The 23166-nt window shown below is 40.8% G+C and overlaps 1 protein-coding gene across 1 annotated transcript; it reads left to right on the top strand.

Annotated features, from left to right (window-relative positions):
* Positions 1 to 130: 130 nt before the first annotated feature.
* On the top strand, positions 131 to 13467 carry GOLT1B (golgi transport 1B). Its single transcript, XM_031597791.2, has 5 exons — positions 131 to 320; positions 4162 to 4253; positions 5935 to 6113; positions 8604 to 8685; positions 10062 to 13467. Exons 1-5 carry the CDS (start codon positions 296 to 298, stop codon positions 10098 to 10100), a joined length of 417 nt encoding a protein of 138 aa, XP_031453651.1. The 5' UTR covers positions 131 to 295; the 3' UTR covers positions 10101 to 13467.
* Positions 13468 to 23166: the final 9699 nt, after the last annotated feature.

Here is a 23166-nt window from a genome sequence, read left to right on the forward strand (position 1 = left end):
CCGGCTCCCCTCAGCCAATCGTCTACAGCGAGACGAGCGCGAGTGTTACCACGTGCTGCCCTCTTCCCCAATCCGCGCCGACGTTACGAGCCTCCCGCTCGGCGGAACGAAAGCGGAGGGGCGGAGCCACTCGAACAAGGCGGCTGCTAATTGGGCGCCGCCCCGCCAATCGGCGCTGTCCTTTCAGCCGGCGGCGAGGCGAAGGGGGCTGCGTGTTTCCGGAAGACGTGGCCGTTGTCGCTCTGCCGCTGCCGTTCGGCTCTTTCTCCTTCCCCGTTGTTGCCCCGCTGCCACCATGATCTCCCTCTCGGACACGCAGAGTGAGCGCCGCGCCGCGCCCTCACCCCGTTGCTTCCCGGTGGGAGGGGAACGCGGGTCTCCCGCCGCGGAGGGGTGCCTGTCGGTAATCGCTGACGGGAGGGCTGGACGAGCCCGGTGAAGGGCCGCACGTGACGGACCCGGCCGCGCCCTTTGTTCGCGCTTCTCGCTTTCGGAGTGCGGGCGCGGGGCCGGGCGGGGCGGTGGGGGTCGCTGGGGAGGGTCCGGCTCAGACGGTGCGTACCGGCGGTAGGGGTGTGCGGACAGAGGGGGAGCTCAGCTGCCGCTGTCCCCATCGCCGTGCTTCGGGGGATGCTATGGATGCGCTCGTACCTTGCGGCAGCGGTGCTGGTGGGGCTCGTGGGGTAAAGCTGGAAGTGAGGGGGGTGTCAGCTTAGAATAGAGCTTGTCGCGGCCCGCCCAGCGTCTTCAGGTGGGCGTTGGTCGACAGCGCTGCTGCTGCCGGCGTGTGCTTTGGGATGCGAGGTGTTTCCCGGTGGTGGTGTCGCTACCTGACGGTAATGGCGAGAAGAGAATGAATGAAAGCTGAGTGGTACACAGAAGTGAGAATTGGCAGATGTCTGTTAAATCGTATGCATTAATCGTGGCATTAATGGTTTTGAGTAAATACGTGTCTGCGTCTTTACTGTTAACTTTGTTACTGAATGGAGTGTTTGCAGGTGGCATAGAAAGGGCTTTAAGGTGAGCAGCAGGAACTCAGTCTGAAGCAAACAAAGAACAGCTTGGACCTGACAGTAGTTTTGCTTTTCCTCACTAGGAACGGCTGGGATTAAAGATGCTGAAAGGGGAAATTAAAAGAAATCAGAGGGTTTGTAGACATTGAAACTGCAAAGAAAAGGAGAACGTCATTCTTTTATTTAAGTTAATGTATCATGCACGATACATTCTCAGTATAGTTATCATAAAAGGAAATGAGTTTTAAGTGTTGTAATGTTGCTTGAAGGAGGACAAGTGTGAAAGCTGTAGGGAAAAGAAGTTTAACTTGATAGCAGAGCACTGAAAACATTGGTGAGCCAACTGAGGCAAAGGGTGTAAATGGGCAGTAAAGTGAATTAGCAGCGCACAAGGTTAATGACTTTCTGAGAAATTCAGGTGCTATGCTCTGCTACTGGAATGGTTGTTAAATCCTAGGGCTAATTCTTAGGTATATAATGTGTTAAAGCCTTGTGGGCTTCGCTTTTGCCCATTCCCCTATTGTCCCATCCAAAGTATTCATTGGGAAAAAGAGATCTGTTCACTGTTTGTACTTGTCTTAGTTTCTTTTTGAGACATTGAGCTAACTCCTCCTCCTGCTGACTCTGTTGGCTTTGATTCAGAGCTGAGAGTAGTAGATAAAATGATGTGCAGTGTGAGGCTTTTGAATTTCACATTTTTCTAAGATATTTCTTCAGATGTTTTGACACTCGCTTCTGTTTGGGAAAATACATAATTGTAACACACAAAAAAAGTGCATCAACCTTTTTTCTTCTGGACTGCAATGCATACTTATTTTTGTAAAAAAGATAGAGGATGTGTAGTTTCCTCCCTTAACTTTCATAACCAGTCTATCTTAAAACTTAGTGTTTGCTAAGAGATTTTGATGCTTTGCTGCACTATTCATACAATTCATGGGGTTTTTGTAGGAACACTGAGAATGTGTTGATCCCCTCCCCTCTGCGAATTGCAGCTATTAAAGAAAAACTATCACATGGCTAGGATGTGTATCTGCATTTCTAGAGACTGAAAAAGTTGTATTTGAGTGATATATAGGCAGACTTTTATGGTATGGGAGAAAGCATTCTAACAATAGTTTATGCCCCTCATAAAACTTCCTTGCTTATTGTTTGCCAAGACTACAAAAGGACAAGGCCAGACACAGTTGACTTGGTGCTCTTCAGAGGAAAAAAAAAAAAAAAACAACCAACACAGTTCTGATGTGATTGGGTTGGTAACATTTACTTGAAATGAGTCCAGAACTACTACCCTCTGTTGCCAGTATCTCATCTGCTTTCAGCGTAACTTTGGGATGAGAATGGCGGGCGTTTTTTTTCCTGTGCTAACCAGAGAGTATGGTTGATTTCTAAAGAGAAACTGAACCCGCTGTGGCAGTAAGTGGTTACAAATGTTTTTCAAGTGAATACAGAAGTGTTAGAGCTGTAATTGCAGCAGCTGTTGGGAGTCAGCCTCTGTTTCTTGCTCGCACCCCACTTTGTGCTGTGTCTGAAGAAGGAATGAATACTCACTTCCCGTGGCAGCATATTTATCTTATTGGCAGCTGGTAATTCCTTTGGAATCCTGCCTCAGAGTGTTTTTTCTTTCCAGAATACAGATTGTTTTTGCTCTTCTAAAGTAAAGAGCACTAGAAGAAAGGGCAGACTACAATTCCTACGTTAGTTTCAGTCAGTTGATTCAGTGGAGATGCAATTTGCAATTCGTTGTTCATTGTGGTTCATTGTAAGAAGGTACAGTAAATGTCTGGTAGTAGTTTTAATACAGAGTAGTTAAAATGCTCATAGTAAAGCTTTAATGTGGCAGACTTAATACCATGAGTTAACACCATGTGGTCAGCAACCTTGCTGAAAGGAGAAGTTGGGGAATCTGAACGTTGCTGTAACAAATCTCTTTACTCTGAGCTGTTTGGGAATTTTTTGTTGTAAATTAAGCATCTGAAATGGACACTGTTATGCTCCTTCATTCCTGAGCTCTTCAAGCAAAGTTAAATGATCAAGTAGATCTGTGTTGCAGTCAAAAGAGCAAATAAAATACATTTAGATATCTCTTCCAGATTTAATTTGGCTAACAGTATCAGCGAAGGGCTTTTTGTTTGTTAGGCCACACAAAAATACTGACATCTTCAAAGTATACTGGCTTGCCAGCCTGCCTGTAGTAATAGTGCTGTTTTTGCTAGCTATGTGTTTATGTCCTGCAGATGTCTAAGTTCTCCAGTCATAAGCTGGTGAGTGCGCAGATAAACACCAAAGCTTTTACAACTAAGATTGCTCCTGTTCTGGTTATTTCTTGTATGCAGTCTGTGTGAGAGTCACAGGAAGGCCATAGACGTTTAATTTAAAAGGTGTGATGTACTTCTGTGTATGTTCTTCAAAATACCTCAGAGACTATTGTCAAATGGTAGTTTTAATCATAGCCTGACATTTCCAGACAAACAAATCTTCCATCCTGCTCTTGCCCATCCAATATTTCTTGAACAACCTTTACCGACAGGCAGAACTCAGAGATAGATACCATCTACGAGTTCTGTGAAAACTGACAGCTGGCAGGAGACCCAAGCTAATGTTTAACAGTCATCAGCATGTGTTACATGGAAGGAGCCTGCAGCATTAATCTGTGTTGTATTTAATCCGGAAGTTGGGAAAATGGGATTGCCATGCGTGTAATATGGAATGTGAGGTCTCAGGAGGACGAGGTACTTGCGTGTTTGCAATAAGCATTATGGGATAAGAGTTGCAAATAGAAAACAAGGTTTTATTATCTGTTCCCAAAATAATCCTTGCTAGCAGTAAATCAAAAGGGATGTTTGCCATATGTGTATATCCATACATGCTTTTGTTGCATTCAATTTCAGTACGTTGTTAAGTTGATTCTTTTTATGATAAGCAGTTCCCAAACATCTCTTTTTCTGGTATTGAAATAACTGCTTTATACAGGACTAGTTTTATTTGTAGTTCAGGGAAGTTTTTTAAGTAGTCATGAAATAGTCTAGGAGCTTGTCTACGAATTTAAACTTTCTATGTGTTGCACGTTCCAAGTTTGTATCAATTTCTAAGCGTGAGTTTTTCCTGTTACCATGTTATGTAATATACTTAATTTTATTTCTCCTTGCAGAGATCGGAATGGGTTTAACAGGTTTTGGAGTGTTTTTCCTTTTCTTTGGAATGATACTCTTCTTTGACAAAGCTCTTCTTGCTATTGGAAATGTAAGTGTGTACCTTTTGGTCTTAAATTCTGCTCTGCTTAAAATTAAGTATATAATATGTTAAAAATAAACGTAAAAAACAATATATTTTCAAATAGAAATTGGGTCATAAAAGGTACTGTGGTAACTTAGTGTAAAGGAAGAGTTATGCGCAGTGATCTGAGTGAATCATTTTCCCTGATTAACATTAGAGCAGCTCACATCAATCTTAATGTTGTACCTCCAGGTCAGGCCTGTGGTATATTGGTCTGACAAGCAGCAGCTTGTCCTACAGTTATGCTGATGCAAATAAGATTTCTAGATCAGCTATTATTACTAACACTTTTTTTTTATGATCTTGTAAGGTAACTGTGAAAGCTAGGTATCTATTTGGATAAGAATGCTGATGGTGTGTTCAGTGCATTATGTTAAATGCAGTTTTGCTGTGCCTTATTAGGATGGAGAGAAGCATGAGTTGCTGGTAATGGCTTAGGAGGGCAAATCACCACAACAGAAAGCTGAAATATCTTGAGTTTTTACCAAATTGAAGTTTTTGCTTAAGCAGGATAGAAAATAAATCCTAGGGCAGGTACATAAAATAACAAAGTAAAATAACATTGCATTTTCTAAATCTGATATTGCTGTGCCCCAGCTGTTCTCAGCTTTGCCAGCCAGACAGCACAGCTTGATAGAGATTTGTGTCCTCCTTTGATAACCAAAAGTCTGTGGTCACAATGGACCAGTGTCATTCTATGACAGCAGCATCAAATACTGAGGTTTGCTGGATGGAAACTCTGCAAATTTTCTTTGAATTTGGGTGCACACTGAAAGAGTACAGAAGAAAACAGTGCTTATGTTGTCTTTTTTCTAGGATAAGATGGAAATGCAAGATCCAGTTTGGGGAAAATAATGAGAATGTAGGTAGGAAGAGACAGTGAAAGGCAATGTGGTAACCAAAGATAACGCAAGAGAAGTTACTATATCATTAGAGGAAAGCTTAATTATAAAAGAGAAGACAAGGGGTAAAATGTGGTAAGGAAGTAGCTTCACGTTTGTGTTTTTTTTGTTTTTTTTACATGACATGAACTTGAATTTCATCTATTAGTTATGAGTAAAATCTAAGGTATAATCTCTTTCCAGAAAAGATGTTGCCCAGATGTATGCTTAAAGAATGAAGTAATGCTTTGCTGCTGAAGGATACTCAAAACAGTTTTAGCTAGGCTGCACTGCTGTGATGTTCAGCCTACACTGGAACTAGTGAATAGTAGTAGCCTGTTACACAGACAAAATTAAGGAAGATAGTTGATAATGCCCTTCAGCTTTTTTCTTGTTTTGCCTTTGCAATGATCAGCAGAAGCTATTAAAGATGACCTTTATGGGGTGCTTCTGTAGCATGTCTGTTCCCAGTTTTAGGAATCTTAGTTGTTAGTGGTACTAAACTTTAGTACTGACTGCAGGTAACAACTGTATTTATGTTACAGGAAAGACAGCTGTTGTCACCAGGTCTTCTGACATGATTATGCTTGTTAGAGACCACGAAGATAGACTCTTAAAATCACTAATAAGTTTTCTCAATCTTGATATTAAAATAAGTTGTGCAAAAATGCAGTCTAATGTTGTGAATTAATAATATGTGCTTGCATTCTAAACTTAGGAATGTATTTAGCTGTGTTCTTTATTTGGTTGGTTTTTGTCTTTTCTAGGTTTTATTTGTGGCTGGCTTGGCTTTTGTTATTGGTTTAGAAAGAACATTTAGATTCTTCTTCCAAAAACACAAAATGAAAGCAACGGGCTTTTTCCTGGGTGGTGTGCTCATAGTTCTGATTGGTTGGCCTTTAATAGGAATGATTCTTGAAATTTATGGGTTCTTCCTATTATTCAGGTAAGACTTGCTTCAAAATTGCTTTCTATGTTGATGTATTGAGGAGCACATGTACTTGTTTAGCGTACTGTATTACAACTGGGAAAACATTCTTTGAGTGTTCACTTTTGATAGATTTTTGTTTAAAGGTGTTGGGTTACATTTGCAAGAGGCAAAAAGGTTCCAAGACTCAAATTTGCTGATGTTGGTGAGGCAGATATCAAACTGACTTTTGGCAGTGTAGCTTATATCTAATCAAATAACTGTACAGCTTCAAAATATTTGGGAGATCAAATTGTGTTACAAGTGCCAAGTTTTAAGTATTTCCATATAAAAGAAAACTAAAATGCCTATATTGTCTTGGTTTGGTGGTTGAGTTGTTGGTCGTTCAGCTGTTTTGGTGGGGATTTTGTTCTTTGGATTAATAAATGAGGCACAATATGTGCTTAGAAACATTTTAGCCTCACAGTCTTCTGTTTGATTTCCATGGTAGCCTCGGTGAGGAGGTGGCTTCTATGATGTGTTGTTATACTTGTGCCCTGTTTGCAACGTATGAGATGCTGGTTACTGATGTCTGAAATGACTTAAACATTTGTTTCTCCTCTATGTAGATGCTGCATATTTTATAACATTACAACAGATATTTTGCATCTGTTACAACATGTCATTTAACTTTATAATTAATTGTAAGGGTGAAAGAACCTGGGTTGTTGCAACATACCATTTATTTCTGTGGTTGAAGTTGCATACTTCAGAAAACGAAGTAGAAAGTGTGTTAGTATAAGTAAGAAGGGAAGCTTTTTTTGGTTCCTGGACTTCTATTTTGAAGACAAAATTCCATCTAATACTTATTTATTTAACATAAGGCACACTGAATTTTCTACATCTTACCCTGGAAAGTGTCAACAGCTGATAAATAATTCTAAATGAATCTTTTAAACCTGTCTCTAAACAACTTTTTCTACTTCTTAATACTTGCTAAGATTTGTGTCTCATGTTACAGTGCTAGCAAGTTACTATTTCAAGCAAATCTCTTCGTTTTGCTTCAGATTTGTCAATATCAACTATAATTATGTTTTTTGGCAACTTTTTATGTGGCAGGTGCACTGTATTATACTTTATTCAGTCTCTTTATTTATTTATTTGTGTAGACAGTTCTCTTGTACAGTTGGACTTCTAGTATGAAGTCATCTTTCATACTCTAGAAGAGACCCCGTTGTCCACAAAGCAAAAGTTTTAGGTACTGGTAGCCAGAAACACTTAAACTGCTAATAATAATAGCAGAGATTTTTACTTAATACACGTTTAACTGCAGTGAGAGAGATGTAGCTGTGATTTTACTCTGGATTATATCTAGAATGTCAATCCCCTTATTTAGCGTACTGCCAGAAGTTTCCTATCAAAGGTTCAGTTCTTTGCCTTTACACATTCAAATTGCATTCCCTGGAGACAGCTATTACAATACAGTCTCTTTTATCATAGTCTAAACTGCTCTCAGAGCCTTGTTCAGATCAAAGATACCTGAAGTTCTTGTTAAAGATGCTATCTGAACTATAATGACTATTTTGCATTCTTGGTTACACCAATTATGTCTGTCTGTTAAAAGTGGTTTGTGTACCCTGCATCACAGTGTGTAAGTTCAGTGCAATGATTGGTCTTTAAAAAAAATAAAATAAATAGCCCAGGGAGTGCGGGAGTTGGGGGAACTTCCTGGTATTGATATGATCCACCAAATCGTTTTTACCAGCAAGAGGATGGTGAATAATGAAATTCCTCTGATCAGACATGACAGGTGGATTTACATGCCAGTCCTTATTCTATGCTGGGAAGTGTGTAGCCCAGCAAGAGAACCTAGACTGCCAGTACCAGCTGAATTGCTGCGGTTGACTTCAGACAGCTGAGATACTGCCACGGAAAATCCTTTTTCCTACTGCAGAGACAAACTGGCAGTGCAGGGGCTAAACCATGCCAGCTATAAAAGGCAGCAACTCCTGGCTCGTTATTTGAATTTCTGACATTACATGTATTTGTCAACTACGTGAGTGCACAAACATGTTGTGCTTAATTTTCTTTAGTCGATTAAACATTGCCATATCTGGTTTCAAAGGGGATTACTAGAATTACCTTTCCAGTGTTTTTACATTGGGCATAGGAAGATGAGTGATACTGCAAGAATGTATTTCCTATAAGGTTAAAAAAATGTTATCTCAATGTTTATAATAATTTTGAGAAAGTAAATGGGAACATCAGTTCTCTTGACTAAGTTGGGTATTCATCCCTTAGTTAATTCTTTGAACAGCTGATTCTGAGGGTTGCCAACTATGAGAAAAATGTTTACATCAATTTAAAATAATATTTCTTTGTTTTTTTTTCTTTGCTAAATGTCTGTTCATGTATTTGGTGAAGTAATTTTCAGCGAAGGAATTACAGGACTTGAATTTCCAGTTCTTCAGAGCAACATTAAAATAGTTTGTTTATAAAACTAATACAATATTTTTATCTAACCTAAAGGGGGTTCTTTCCTGTGGTGATTGGCTTTATTAGAAGAGTTCCAGTCCTTGGTTCTCTCTTGAATTTACCTGGTATAAGCTCGGTAAGTGTTTGGTGCTTAATGTAAAATGTAAGGCTTTTGCTGTTTTTCTTATTTCATTACTATTGCAGTAGCAGAAATGCATTGGAAGTAAATCAGATACAGCTTTTTAGAACAGTGAATTTGAGTGTATTACTGCATAGTTTCTGCACCATACAAATAACCCTTGTTCCCAGTGAGAGACTTTTAAATGTAAAAGAAACAACACTTTTGTAGAAGCTGCCCCTGCTTAAGCCTTGTAAAGGGGAAAGAGGCCTGGATTGTGACTCAGGATTGTGACTATGAATACTGGTTCCTGTCTCACTCCTGGCCTTAGGTGACCACAGATAGGCAAACCATGCCATTGTTCTGTGCCTCTTCTGCCTGTCAGATGAGAGAGGCATTTCTCTTCTTTGTGCAGTATCTGGATGTATCTAAGGAAATGGCCTGTAGTAACAAAGAGGTTTGCGCAGTGTTAATTTGCAGCTTGCATGGTGAATCCAGAAACTCTCATCATGCGTAATCATTCATCAAGTACAACATTTATTCAGGCCTGCTGTAACAGATTGATTCGTGGCTATTTACTAAGCTTTGTACTTCTTCAAATGCAGTTTTCTATTTTCTTAACTAAGTAGCCAAGGATATGAAGGCAATAAATGGGTGCCAGAAAGATGGTAATCTAGGTAGGGTATTTTGGTCAACTGCTTTTACTGTGATAATTTCTGTATGTATTTTAACACAAATGTTTTTAACCCTGGTTTTGAAAGCTACAGTTTTAATAGCTACTGCTTAAAAATTAATAGGGGACATAACTACGAGATATATCAGTCTGTATTTTAAAAATTAGTTTTCAAGATCATCTGTTCCAATTGTACAGCTTAGGCCATGTTCTGGCTCATCGTTCATGATCAATTGAATGTTTTACTTGTCAATTGATCTTGTCTACTCACATTTAATTTGATCATAATGGGGTTAAATCTTGTTTTAAAAAGATAATTGTTAATGTTTTATTCAAAGCCTACGTAGGCTCAGAAGAGAATCCACAGTAATGGTCAGTTGAAATATCTTACTTGGTCTACTAATGCATGTGTGGCTGATACCGCATTGTTTTGTTTTAATCATTAAGCTAGCAGTGGTATCTGTATTCTTCTATTTCCTTTTTCATTTTCTTGCATCTTCATGTTGCACTGTTAACGTCTTATATAAGAAAACATGTCATGTAGAAACACAATTGCAATGCAAGATTTTTAATTTCACAAATTTAAATCATGAAACCTTGGTGAGTACTACTCATTTTTCAGTCACATACCAACTGTGCAAACAGCAAGTTGCATTTGAGACTAATTAAATCATACATAAATGTATTGTAGCTTAAAACTACTTTTGTTTCTTTCTTACAGCTTGTAGATAAAGTTGGAGAAAGCAACAACATGGTATAATGACAAGAGGGCAGAAGACTGATTCTAAACTTATTGTATTATTTATAAAATCCTTTTGAAGAATACTCAGCACAAAGATTAAGTTGTGTAAAAAGGAAAGGCTTGTAACATTCTTTACATAACAGTTTAAATTAAATTGTATAGTCGACAATATACATTAGAAGCTTGGCAAGTATGCTTCTAGGAAAAGTAACTCCAGAGTTCAGGAAGTAAACTGAAGAGGTGAAAGTCATGGAATAACTCACATCACAACTGTTCAAGACTGTGTTTGTTGGTTTTGGAAAAGGTAATGAACCCTTCTGGATTTAAAGGTGCCTGTACTTTACCTCCTTATTGTGAAGGTGCAGTAGAGCAAACAGGCCTCCATTTCTAAGGTCACTCCAACTTATCCAACCTTCTTCTTGTTACCCTCAGAATGCAAAACAAACAAAAAAAAAAGCAAAGTACAGAAAACTTCTTGTGTAACAAGAGATGCACCTTTGCATGAAAGTTGAGATGACTATTCATCTCTAAGTATATTATGACTAAAAAGGAAATCCTGCACCCTTCTGTTGTATGCTTTTCTGTAAATATGTGATTGAAATAAAACATTAAGGTAATGTTTCAAAGCCAAATGTAAGTTGATTGTATTTGCCTTCCATTTTGGAATATGCTGAAGGTCAGTCTTCAGTAACTTCAGTTTTAAGTGTTGGTTCCAACATGTAGAGTTCAAGAGGGAACTCTAGAAACTGACTTACACTCCTTCCAGTTTGTTCTTCTTGAGTCATGTTATGTCTGCATCCAGGTGAGAATGTAGCCCCTTCACACTAATGTGAAAACTTCAAAACGTGTTTGGTTTAAAAAAAAAAAAAAAAAATGCACTTGGTTACGGTGCTGATATGAATCTTGTGAAATGTATCTTATCAAAATATGAACCTTTTGTTTTTAAATGGTTTGAAGCTAAGGTTTCTTTGTTTATTCTGGAACTACAAGTTGACGTTTATTTTTTACAGTAATAAAATGAAAACTTAAAACTCTGTGTATGTGAGTCTCTGGGGAGCAAATCTAGTAAATGGGCTAATTAACGATCAAGTGCCAATCTCAGTGTTACATAACTTGTTCCTTGGGTTATCTTCAAACCTTCAAGTAACTCAAAACTTGTATCTGTCATAACAACAACTTAGCTGTTGCCTGGAGTATATGTCCCCCGCTAATGGAAAGGTCACATTTCTGCTTCTCTTGGAATGTTAAACATTGTGTACTTTCAATAGATACAGCTATAGATAACTAACAAAAAGTGATCATTAAGAAAACTGTATTTGTGAAGGTTACAGGGTTTTCTGTTTTAATGTTCTTTTTCCCTTCAAATGTAATCCTAAAAACTTACTGAAATGCAATGATAGTATTTCAACTAGCTACGTAGTCTTTAAGGCCTAATGACTGATTTTATTCTTATGCAGTTAAAATTGGTATCTTTTCAAAATATCTTTTAAGAATTCTCAGATACTGTTTTGGAAGTTGCTACAAAGCTTTTTGTATAAGGCATGAGTGTTTTCTCATTGCAACTAAGTTAATGGCTGTGACCTAGTATTTCTAACTCCCATATTTAATTAGTTTCCTTCTCAAACAGGCACAAAATGATTCACTGGGGGGAAAAATGCCATGACAGTTAGAATGAACAGTATCTGAGAAGACACATCAGTGTTTTCTTGAATGTTTATATGAAAAAATTGACTATGTTTGCCTGATAGCATGTGTTACATATGGACTAAATATGACTTGTGGCTCCTACCTCAAGAGATGAACCAGTTTTAACTGTTCCTGCAGATCTGTTGTGTGTTAAATGACTAGAAATAACACTACAGCTGTTTAGCAAACTCATCATGTTTGCTTTGGTAGAGCAGTAGTGTCTGTACTGTGGGAATCAAGTGCTGTTTAAAGCAGTGTTCATCATTTACATTACAAGTCAGCTACCTGAAGATTTTTCTTGTCTTTTGAAAAGTAAGCTGATGGGACAAGTGGATTACACCACGTGACTGGAGCTCTAACTGAAAGCAAATAGCTTGGAAAGCTGAAGTTCTTTCATCGACAAGAAATCTGACGTCTTTCAGTGGTAATGAATGCATTACTGTATATTATCTTTTAGCCCTCTGGAACCGAGATGTAGGCAGTTCATCTTGCTCCTGTTTAATTCTTTGTTTTAAATGAAAAGTCATTTTTGTCAGTTTTGAACTGTTGTGAAATGCATCTGAGGGAACAAAAGGGTATGCTGAGTTTCACAGAGTCTTAATCCCTCAAGGTAATGTTGTCTTTAAGATGGTTTTGCTAAGGTAAATGTGGGTGGCAGCAATGGTCTGAACTACTTAGCCTTAAATGTTTCTGTTGTTAAAAAAAAAAAAAAAAAATCTCTAACAGAAACATATTTGGAACGTTTCTTCTTTTAAATGTAATTTATAATTGCTGCTTTAAAAAAAAATTGTAAGGGTGGATTTCATTCTGAGCAAATGGATACTGTAAATACACTTGTCATATCTTGAATAAATGGGTACCTTTTTCTATAATTTGTCTTTGTGTCTCTTTACACCTGAATGCTGAGAAAGCGTTTTGGCAAGTTTTCCTTTCCAAAGGTTAAGGACTATGTGCTTTTCTGTCTTATGGTGATTTTACTTTCATAGTGAATAGTCTTTGATTAATTTTAATTTAAAAGTTTGTCTCTTACAATAAGCATTCTTTTACATAAGTATCTGCCTCTTGCTTTTGTAGGCATCTTCCTGTACATAATAGGGTGCTGCTTGATCCCAAGGGCAATCCACTGACAATGCATAACTTCCAGGTGAATAGGACATTCTCAATTATAGTGTATGATGCTTTCCATTGCTTTGTTGCTCACTACTGTGTAATCCTGAGCATCTTGAACTTTAATACTTTGGTCAAAATCTGTTTCTGAAGACAAGAGCTACGACCGGAGTCACGATCTCAGCATGTTTTTCATGTTCTAGTTTCCAACATCACAATGTGAAAATCACAATTAGGTTGGAAACTTTGCTAAACTACCACATCCTCTTCATGCAAGAAACGAGGAAATAAGTGAAAGTTTAGGAGAAAAAAGACATGTCTAGAACTTAGAGCAGGTTCTGATCCCTCCATTTCAAGGACACAAGGATCTTTGCTGTATCCCAGAGAGTGGCCTGATAACAGACTTGTTATTCTGTTGGTGATGTGCAAGCTTGCATCGCACTGCTATGGATTTTCATAGAGAAAGTAGAACACCAAAGCAGGAATTTAAATTTGTTGTTGAGGTGTGTTTGTTCTAAGTACTAGGTAGTGCTCTAAAAACTTCTTTTGCCTGAAGTTGTAGCCTTTCTACTAGCTTTTGTAAAGTTGGTTATATCCAAAGAAATCCAAGGAGTTAATGCTTCCTGGTTTAAAAAAGAAAAAAAAAATCTGAGTACACCTAGTTGTATCTGCTAAACTGTGAGAGATATAATCTAAATCTGCGTATAGTTTATGGCCAGTTATTTCTGGGGAACTGTTGCCATTTATTAACCAAGAATACTTAGACATTGTTATTGCTCACAGTATGATACCGCTATTTTAAGAGACTGTCAGCAAGGTTATAAAAGGCATCTCTGCTTTAAAGTAATCAAAGTCTTGCCTTGCGATGTCTGCTGCAATCTCCTTGCCAAGTTTCAAGCTAATTTCAAGATATAGGCTATTTTAGCTGCCACTTTCTGGTTTGCTTAATTATAAAGCTGAAAAAGAGAAGTTCACAGAATTGCCAGGGTTGGAAGGGACCTCAAGGATCATGAATCTCCAACCCCCGCCACACGCAGGGCCACCAACCATTCCACCTAATGCTAGACCAGACTGCCCAGGGCCCCATCCAATCTGGCCTTGAACACCTCCAGGGATGGGGCATCCACAACCTCCCTGGGCAGCCTGTTCCAGTACCTCACCACTCTCTCTATAAAGAATTTCCCCCTGACATCCAACCTAAATCTCCCTTCCCTCAGCTTAAAACCATTTCCCCTTGTCCTACTGTCACTCACCCTTTCAAAGAGTTGATTTCCCTCCTGTTTGTAGGCTCCCTTTAGGTACTGAAAGGCTGCAATGAGGTCACCCCGCAGCCTTCTTTTCTCCAGGCTGAACAAGCCCAGCTCTTTCAGCCTGTCCTCATAGGGGAGGTGCTCCAGTCCCCTGATCATCTTTGTGGCCCTCCTCTGGACCCTCTCCAACAGCTCCCTGTCTTTTTTGTACTGGGGGCTCCAGACTTGGACGCAGTATTCCTGATGGGGCCTCACAAGAGCAGAGTAGAGGGGAACAATCACCTCCCTGTCCCTGCTGGCCACCCCTCTTTTGATGGAGCCTAGGATCCCGTTTGCCTTCTGAGCTGCAAGGGCACACTGCTGGCTCATGTTAAGTTTTTTGTCTATCAAGACCCCCAGGTCCTTCTCCACAGGGCTGCTCTCAAGGACCGCTCCTTCCAGTCTGTAGGGATGCCTATGATGACTGTAGGTTTCCCTGCAGTCCCTTTCGATATGTTGCTACCAGCCCTTGGTCTTCATCTCTCTGGCTGCTGTGTCCTGGCTTCCTTTGGCTATTACTTCTACTCTTCATGTTACCATTATCAGCTCTGACAGCACCAGTGTGTCGTTTCCAGTCTTTCTTAATAAACAGTTTTGGCTTTTGTGGCCCCCTATTGTTCTCAGCTTTACCCCTGTAGTATTGGTCTTGGCACATTAAAACATCTTTCAGAAAACTTGCAACTCGTGCTTAGTCTAATGCGGATTCTGAAGATACCGTAATCCTCCTCCAAGCAAATTTCAACACATTTTCAATATGCTAATGCATCCTCCTCAATTATGTGACAATTTGCAGGAAATAAAAATGACGGAAGTGATGCGGAGTAATTTAGTGTGAAATTCATGATGCCAAAGTCGGGATTTGTAAATAGATCTTGAGAAATATCTCCAAGATGCATGCGTGTGATAGAGCTGTCGTTAGCATCTAATTTACCTGCACGCCTGGAAGTCTGCTCGCTGAAAGCTGTGTACCTGCCACCCGGCAGCGGGGCCGCCAGGGGGAGCTGCGAGGAAGAGAAACATCGGGGAGCGCTTCCCAGAAGCCCTTCTTGGAAATTTTCGGTCAGGTTGTTTTCTACTTCTGCAGAGTCTCTGTAAATTTTAATTGAGACTGGTGAACTGCCTTGTAGTTTTAAACCACCAAATAAGTGTTGAACTTTTTACAGAGAGCCACTCACTGTGAAATGCGTGGAGCTGGCCTGCATTCAAAGCAGTCATGCTGAAATTCAAGGATGAATGAGGACAGTCAGCATTCAATTTGCGACAATGCAGTTGCCTGACCGTCTTCCTTTCTCCAGTCATTCAAAAGCTCTTCCCCTAAAATCAGGAAAAGCAAGATTTACTGTTTATACTGCTTTAGTGTAAAAGACATTTTTGGTTAAAAAAAAAAAAAATGTCCCCCTCCTTCCATCTCATTATGTCTGTCTTTAAAAGTATGCATCATTTTCCTCTTCAAACAGAATCACAGAATTGGTTAGAAGGTATTTCTGGAGATCATCCAGCACAAACCCTCTGCAAAAAAAGGTTCCCTACCGTAGATTGCACAGGAAACTGTCCAGGAGGATTTAGACTTTCTCCAGAGAAGATGATCCCACTACCTCTTTGGGCAGCCTGTTCCAGTGCTCTGTCATCCTCAAAGTAAAGAATTTCTTACTCGTGCTCAGCTGAAACTTCTTCTGTTCCAGTTTGTGCCCATTGCCCCTTGTCCCGTCACTGGCCACCACCAAGAGCCTGGCTCTATTCACCTGACTCCCACCCATTAGATATTTGTAAGCATTGATAAAATCCCCTTCTCTGTCTTCTCCAGTCTGAACAGCCCCAGGTCTCTCAGCCTTTCCTCAAAAGCAGATGATCCAGGCTCCTCATGATCTTTGTGGCTCTCCCCTGGACTCTCCCCAGCAGTTCCCTGTTTTTCTTGAACAGGGGAGTCCAGAACTGGACTTCAGACATGGCCTCAGCAGTATCATAGAGGGGGAGGGCCTCCCTTGACCTGCTGGCCACACTCTTTTCAAGGCACCCCAGGATACCACTGGTATTCTTAGCCATACGAGCACACTGCTGTATCAGCATCACTGTTGTGTGCATGCATGAGGATGTGCACACGTGTCTCCATGGGACATATGTCATGCCTTGCTACCGGCTGAACTTGGAAAGGTGGGAGCTGCACTTGCACCTATAAGTGTGGGACAGAGACATCCAGGTCTCCAGGGGGAACCAAGCTGGGTTCCAGCAGACAAGCGACAGCAATCGAATCCCCATGTTCTTGAGCTTATCAAAGGCACCAGCATTATAATATCCCTTAATCCTGTCCCTCTAGTATCAGGAAATGCAGGAACTACTGAGTCTTCCTGTGGCCTGGCTGTCTGGCTTTTATGTTGAACTATCTAGTGTATGTAAAAGATGATCCTAAAATTGCAGCCTCCCTTCTTTCCCAACCTCACAAAATAAAAAGACAATAGCTTCGTTTCCCTTCTTCCATTTCTTCCAGCAGCCGTGGCAAGGGAAGAAGCAGCTCAGCAGTTGTGGCATCTTAGGAATTACATCAGATAGAGGAAAATGAGCTGACAGGGAATCATCTCCCTTCTCTGAAAAGGTGGAAGAGTGGATCAGTTTTGACAAACGCTCTGGAATCACTTGGTAAGGATGCATTCAGTGGAACCAGATGAGGTGGGTTCTGCTGCATGCTGGGCCTCTGCCCCACTGCACAGCTTGCAGCTGCTCCCACACCAAGCTTTCTGCCTCCAGTAACACCTAACCTCCACCAAAAAGTTTCCTTGAAGCCCTCAGTCCATCAGCATTGTGGACATTTTCTCTCCTAAGGTGTGGAGGGTGCTGGCCCCAGCCAGCAAAGCCGCATGGCAGGCAGCAGCTTAGGCAGGGTGGTCAGAACCTTCTGGAAGAGGCAGGAGGAACCTGCAAGCCATCATAGCCATGGCTGGGGAGGCTGTGAAGAGAGAGGCAGGAAGGTGAGTGGCTGTAAAATGAGCTGAAATCAACTTTGGGAGCAAACTCTGTTCCTGATTAACTCTTGGGTTGTTTTTCTTGCCTCTCAGAGTAGAAATAAGTGACAGGCTCACAAAGTGCTTATTGTGTAAAAATGCTGTTTTCCCAATGGGTGGGAATGAAGCAGCAGGAGGCATCGTGTTTGTTCCCAATTTCCATTACCCTTGCACATAAAAACCTTTCTCCTTCAGCCTTTTTCTTGGTGTTCTCCTGGTTGTCAGGTGCTCTGTTACCATGTTCCCCTTCATCTTTTTTCATGGTATTTTTAGATGTTTCTCTCTCTGAATTGATTGTGCAATCTGTAGTCCTTTACTGTGATGCCAGCTTAAGCACTTTTCACCCTTCAGCACCTACAACAATTACTTCCTCCTCCTACGCTTTTTATCAGGGATTTTTTAAACCCAGATCGCACCAGTAATCCATTTTACACAACACAGCCCACACACAGTCAAGTTGGTGCATCTGACGAGGTGGCAGAACGACATGAGGATAGGCACGAGGAAGCAAGCACTGGGGAAAGGTGCTACTACAAATAGATCTTCTCTGCAGATTACGCTGAAACCTTACATCTCACTCAAGCACTTCTTCAGAGTGGTGACATAAGCTTGTAACTGAGAGAGGCTCCTGTGCCTTCATCTTCTCAAGAACCCTGTTTGTTTCTTTTCCAAAATGGAGACCAGGAGTTGGTACCACCTGTTTCTTCTGTTTATTATTTCAGCTTCTCTTCTTATTTGATTGTATGCCCAAGATACTAAACAACCTATCCACTGAAATACAAGGACTGCTCTGAAAGGAATGCCTCCTATTTTATTATGTTAGTCCATGATGTCAGAGGCAGATACTGGTGGTATGGCAATGGAAGTTGAACCTTCCCACCAATATCCCATTGCATTTTGTTGCTGTGTGAAAGATGGCAGCAAAGAGGCAGTCTGACAGTATGGCATCTGACATGGAAGTGCATATGAAGAAAAAGTGTGGCACTGAATTCCTCTGCATGCAAAAAACGGCACCTACTGACATTCCTTCACACTTACTGAACATTAATGGAGACCAAACAGTGGCTGCAAACATAGTGAGACAGTGGGTGGTGCATTTCAGCAGTGGTGACAGAGTAGTGAAAGACAAGAAACATTCTGGATGGAAATGCATAGTTGTCACACCACAAAATGAAGAGCTCTTGTTCATCAGTGGCCAAAATGCATACCTAATGGTGGTGACTGTGTGGAAAAATAGCATCTTGTAGCTGAGAATTTGTTCTATCAAATAGTTTTATTGTGCACTTTGTATCTATTGTAGTGTCAGACAGAAATAAATAGGAGGCATTACTTCTGGTGCAACCTATCTAATTTAACCAACAAAATTTTTTACTCTAATGTCTTGTATATATGCAAACATTCACACGTGCACACACACAAATTACAATTTGTATAATACATGGTTGTTTTCTGCTAGGAAACTTCTGCAGCACCAGCCTTATTTGCATCCAGAGGTTTGTCTTTCCCTCAGTAACTTCAGAATTTTAAGAGCTTTCCAGAGCCATACTTACAGTCCTGCAAGGTAGCTATACTGAAACTGCGTCCTGCAGTTACTCGCTTAAATCTTAATGGATTTAGTTTTGTGACTGAAATCAGCCATAGATCTTCCCTGACACATATATTTTAGATGGAAGATTATTGGGGGGGGGAGGGAAGTAGTGAGAAGCAGTAGAGGGACTTTCCTGCAACTACAGAAACTGAGGAAGCTTTATTAGAACAGCTAAGCAGAAGAAAAGTATTTAGAAAGATCAAAATATATCATTCTGGTATTTTTGAAAGTGATGCATTTTGGCATTTGGAATAGCTTTGGAACATATTTCAAAAGAGCTTAATTTACAAAAAACAAAAACAAAAACAAAAAAACAAAAAAACCTTCCAAAATTGAAGAAGTTCAAATTCAAATTGAAACAGTGATTTTGTCAAAATTACACCTTTTGATTGGATAATAATTTCCCCACACTTTACCATAGAAATTTTTAAAATCTTTTGCTCTCATTCCATCTCAAAAGGAAGAAAAAAAAAACAAACACCAAAAAAAAACAAAAAAACACAGAATCCCAGAATTCTGTTAAATGAAAAAACCACAATTTCTACCCATCTGTACCCTATCTTCTTTGGGCAGACATGAGTTATAAAAGGAAACCTTTGAGAATGTATCAGGCTATGGGTTTCTGCTCTTCATTCATTGTAGAACTATGCAATTACATAAGCTGCCTCTTTCAGATTTTCCCATATGGTTTTTATAAAGCTTTTTCATTTTCCAGACAGTAGTTCCTCATATTTCTGTGTCTAAAATGTAAGTTTATTCAGTTCTCATTTAAATAATGTGCATGAGTGAAACCCCTTTGGCCAACTGCAAAACAAAATCTACTCATGAACCCAAAGCAAACAGGAGGAATGCTGTGCTCATCTGCCCACCAACAAAATAAGTGGGATGTACTAATTGCAGGGTTTTGTGGCTGTTCTACATACATCATCTGCACGTAGGGACCCAGGTCTCATAGCTCATGTTCACCTTGTGGATGTCTCGAACTTGTGAAAACTCTTTGGAATGGAAGCATATAAATTACTGAATTCTATCATAGCTGTGAACAACTTATTCATTAAAACTTCTAAAGTTTAACAGCACTGTCATGCATTCACAGAATGCTTTGCGTTAATGGAAAATCTAGCATAGAAATGAACAATGTCCTCAATCGATGTTTGAGGGAAGCTGTATAGCTTCTCTGTGTTTTGGTCTCATTTTTCTGATTTTTATTTCAGTTCAGGGCCATCTCAACTATAAATAAAAATAACACTTTTTCATCATATAGTCTGAAGAATTTGATGTTTTGACTTTGCAGTAGCAAACACTGTCTGCAGCTCAGATAACATTTATCTTTTCCCTTTATTTTCTGGAGGAACAGTAGAAGTTGTAATAAGGAATGGAAAAAGATGTTTGGGTAAATACACATCGAAGGGCAAACTCAGTGTGACTTGTGTAAAAGGAAGTCCTGCCTAGCTAGTCCAGGAATTTCTTTAAAAGGTTCCATGAGTGTGCAGACAGTAGAGGTCTCATTGGTTGAATTTACAAAAGACTTGACAAGGATCCTTACCAAAGCATTCAGGAAGATAAGCTCTCAGGAAAAGGATGCTCTAGTGGCTCCCCTCGTTGATTGGTTAAAAGATGAGAAATAGATGAAAAGGTACGATTGAGAAAATGATATGGAAATGGAGGCAAATAGAGTAGAAACAACGTTTGCTGATGAAATTAAATCCTTCAGGTTAATAGTCTTAAAGAATTCAACAAGACAAGATTTATTTGCAAAGAGATACAGGACTTTCTGGAGCTGAGTACAGGTATGTCAAAATAGCAGGTAATTATGTCTGTAAATATCACGGAATCATAGAATCCTTAGAGTTGCAAGGGACCTTTAAAGGTCATCTAGTCCAACTCCCCTGCAGTGAACAGGGACACCCACAGCTAGATCAGGTTGTCCAAGGTCTGATCCAGCCTTGCCTTGAAAGTCTCCAGGGGTGGGGCACCAACCACATCTTTGGGCAACATGTTCCAGTGCCTCACTGCCCTCACTGTTAAAGACTTCTTCCTTGTATCCAAAGATATAACAAAAGGATATAAGGATACAAAGGAAGTAAGGATATAAAAGGATGCACATAGTTTAAAAAAAAAAAAAGAAAAGCAAAAGCTAAGTTTATAGAAACAGTGATGGATTATGAATGATCTTAGATGACCTTGGAATTATTTTTGTAAAAATATCAGTTCAGCTCAGTGCTCAGGAACAGTTGGATTAGGAAACAGAACATCAGGCACTATTAGGAAAATAAATAGAAAGGAAAATGTGAAGAGGAAACCTGGTGACCTGCAATTTCAATTTGCATCTAGTTCATGTGCCCAACCTAAGGAAAGATCAAAGGCATGTAACTATTCTTATATTTAGACTAAAATGATTGGGACACTTCATCTGGGAAAAGAGATGACTAACAGTGGATTCAAGAGCAGTCTGTAAAATCACAAATGGCACCGAGCAAATGAATATTTTCAGCTTCTTTTCTGTTGATAGTATTTCTCACAATATCAGAAGGGAGAAGGGAATTTTTCATGTGAAATTTTCCAGTGGGTAGTTGAAAACAAAGCAAAATGAGGTATTTTTTTCCACAGAACAGAGGTAAGCTGTGAAACTCATTAACACTAGATATCGTAGATATCAAAATTTACATGTGTTCAAAGAAAAATGGATAAATTAACAGAAGGAAAACCCATGTGCAACCATTAAGCATGAATCCGTCTTTTAGAAAACTGCTGTGGCACAAACATCTTGAGGCTAGGAGACTATCAGGAAATACCCCTAGTTGCCTGTTCTGTTCATGTAGCTTCTGTAGGCCTTGATCCTGCGCATCACCAGAGGCAGCATACTGGGTTAAACGCACTTTTGGACTGTCACAGTATTGCTGTTTTTACGTCGTGCTTGGAATCTGAAGTTAATTGATGGTGAATGGATTGAATTGCCTCATGAGCACTGAACAACAGTTATCACAGAATCATAGAATCGTTTGAGTTGGAAGGGACTTTCAAAGGCCATCCAGTCCAACTCCCCTGCAGTGAACAGGGATACCTGTAGCAGATCAGTCTGCTCAGAACCCCCTCCAGCCTGACCTTGAGCATCTCCATGGGTGGAGATCCACCACGTCTCTGGGCAACCTGTGCCAGTGCTTCACTACCCTTATTGTAAAAACCTTTTTTGTTCAATCCAATCCAAATCTCCCCTCTTTTTATCTTGAAATCATTTCCTTTGCCCTATCCCAACAGACCCTGCTAAATAGTCTGTCCTTTTCTTTCTCAAAGCCTTCCCTGAGATACTGAAAATTCTCCCCAGACCCTTCTCCTCTCCAGGCTGCACAGCCCCAGCTCTCAGCCTGTCCTCACGGGGGAGGTGTGCCATCCCTTGGGTCATTTTTGTGGCCCTCCACTGGACGATACGCATCTGTTTGATGCTTCCTTACTGCTTCACCTTTCTGCCTTGCATCCTTTATTTCATCTTTCTTCTTTCCTAAACAGCCATCACTGTTCCCATGAGCTTTTATTTTGGGTGGCATCATTTACCTGTGTTTCTTTGGAATCAAAAATGATTGTAATTCTGTTGAATGGCACTTTCTTACCTGGCTGAAAAAAAAGTGGTAGATATAAGATTTACTGCTGTTTTTATAACCGGTCTCCAGCACCACACAAGAGAGAATTCCCATACATCACTGGGCAGAACCTGACACTTCTGACAGCAGAACTGAAACGGAACAGCATTCTACAACTACTCTCAGGCAGATCAGAGGGAGAAAATGTTTATGAAAACAGTAATGCATGAAAAGACTGAACTGCAAGATCAGTAGAGATGAAAGGAAGCACACTGTGAACATTACGCTGGGGTTTTCTCTCAAAAACACCCCGTAGTACAGGTGCCCTAGCAGTAGGTCGGCCTTCTGCCGTTTCGCTGCCCTGCCCGCAGCTGCTGGCGACCTGCCTGACGGGTGCCCGAGCAGAAAGGGCAGCGCTGGTAGAGCTGTAGCGAGGCTCGGGGCGGCAGGAGGAGGCCGCAGGGCGCACCCTGGGACGCGTGGCGATGCCGTCTGGCTGCAACCAAGGCGGGCCCGTGGCTCTTTGCGGGGTTCCCCGCCGGTGGGAAGCGGAAGGCCGGGGGAGCTGCCGCGCGATGCCGGCTGCGAGGTGCTCGTTGTCAGCGCGAGCGGGAGGAAATGACTCAGAGCGCGAATTTCTCAGTGCTTGCTAAGGGAGAAGGGACAAAACGACGGCGCTGCCCTCGGCACACGCGTCCATCCCGCCGCTCGGCTGCCTGCCCTCGGTGAGCGCCGCGGGACCGGGCCGGGCGGGGCGGCCGGGAGGTGTGCGCGCCTGAGGCGGCAGCGAGGCGGGGCGGTCGCGGCCCCTCGCCGCTCTCCAGCGCCCGCCGCCGCGCG

This window comes from Phasianus colchicus, chromosome 1, assembly GCF_987193195.1.
Source record: "Phasianus colchicus chromosome 1, bPhaCol1.hap1.1, whole genome shotgun sequence".
Lineage (NCBI taxonomy): Eukaryota > Metazoa > Chordata > Aves > Galliformes > Phasianidae > Phasianus > Phasianus colchicus.

Bases quoted from the DNA above. Each gene is read 5' to 3' on its own strand.
- GOLT1B (XM_031597791.2), top strand. From the start codon at position 296: ATGATCTCCCTCTCGGACACGCAGA. The intron at 6,114-8,603 runs GTAAGACTTGCT...TCTAACCTAAAG, and splicing joins GGGTTCTTCCTATTATTCAG to GGGGTTCTTTCCTGTGGTGA. The intron at 8,686-10,061 runs GTAAGTGTTTGG...TCTTTCTTACAG, and splicing joins ATTTACCTGGTATAAGCTCG to CTTGTAGATAAAGTTGGAGA.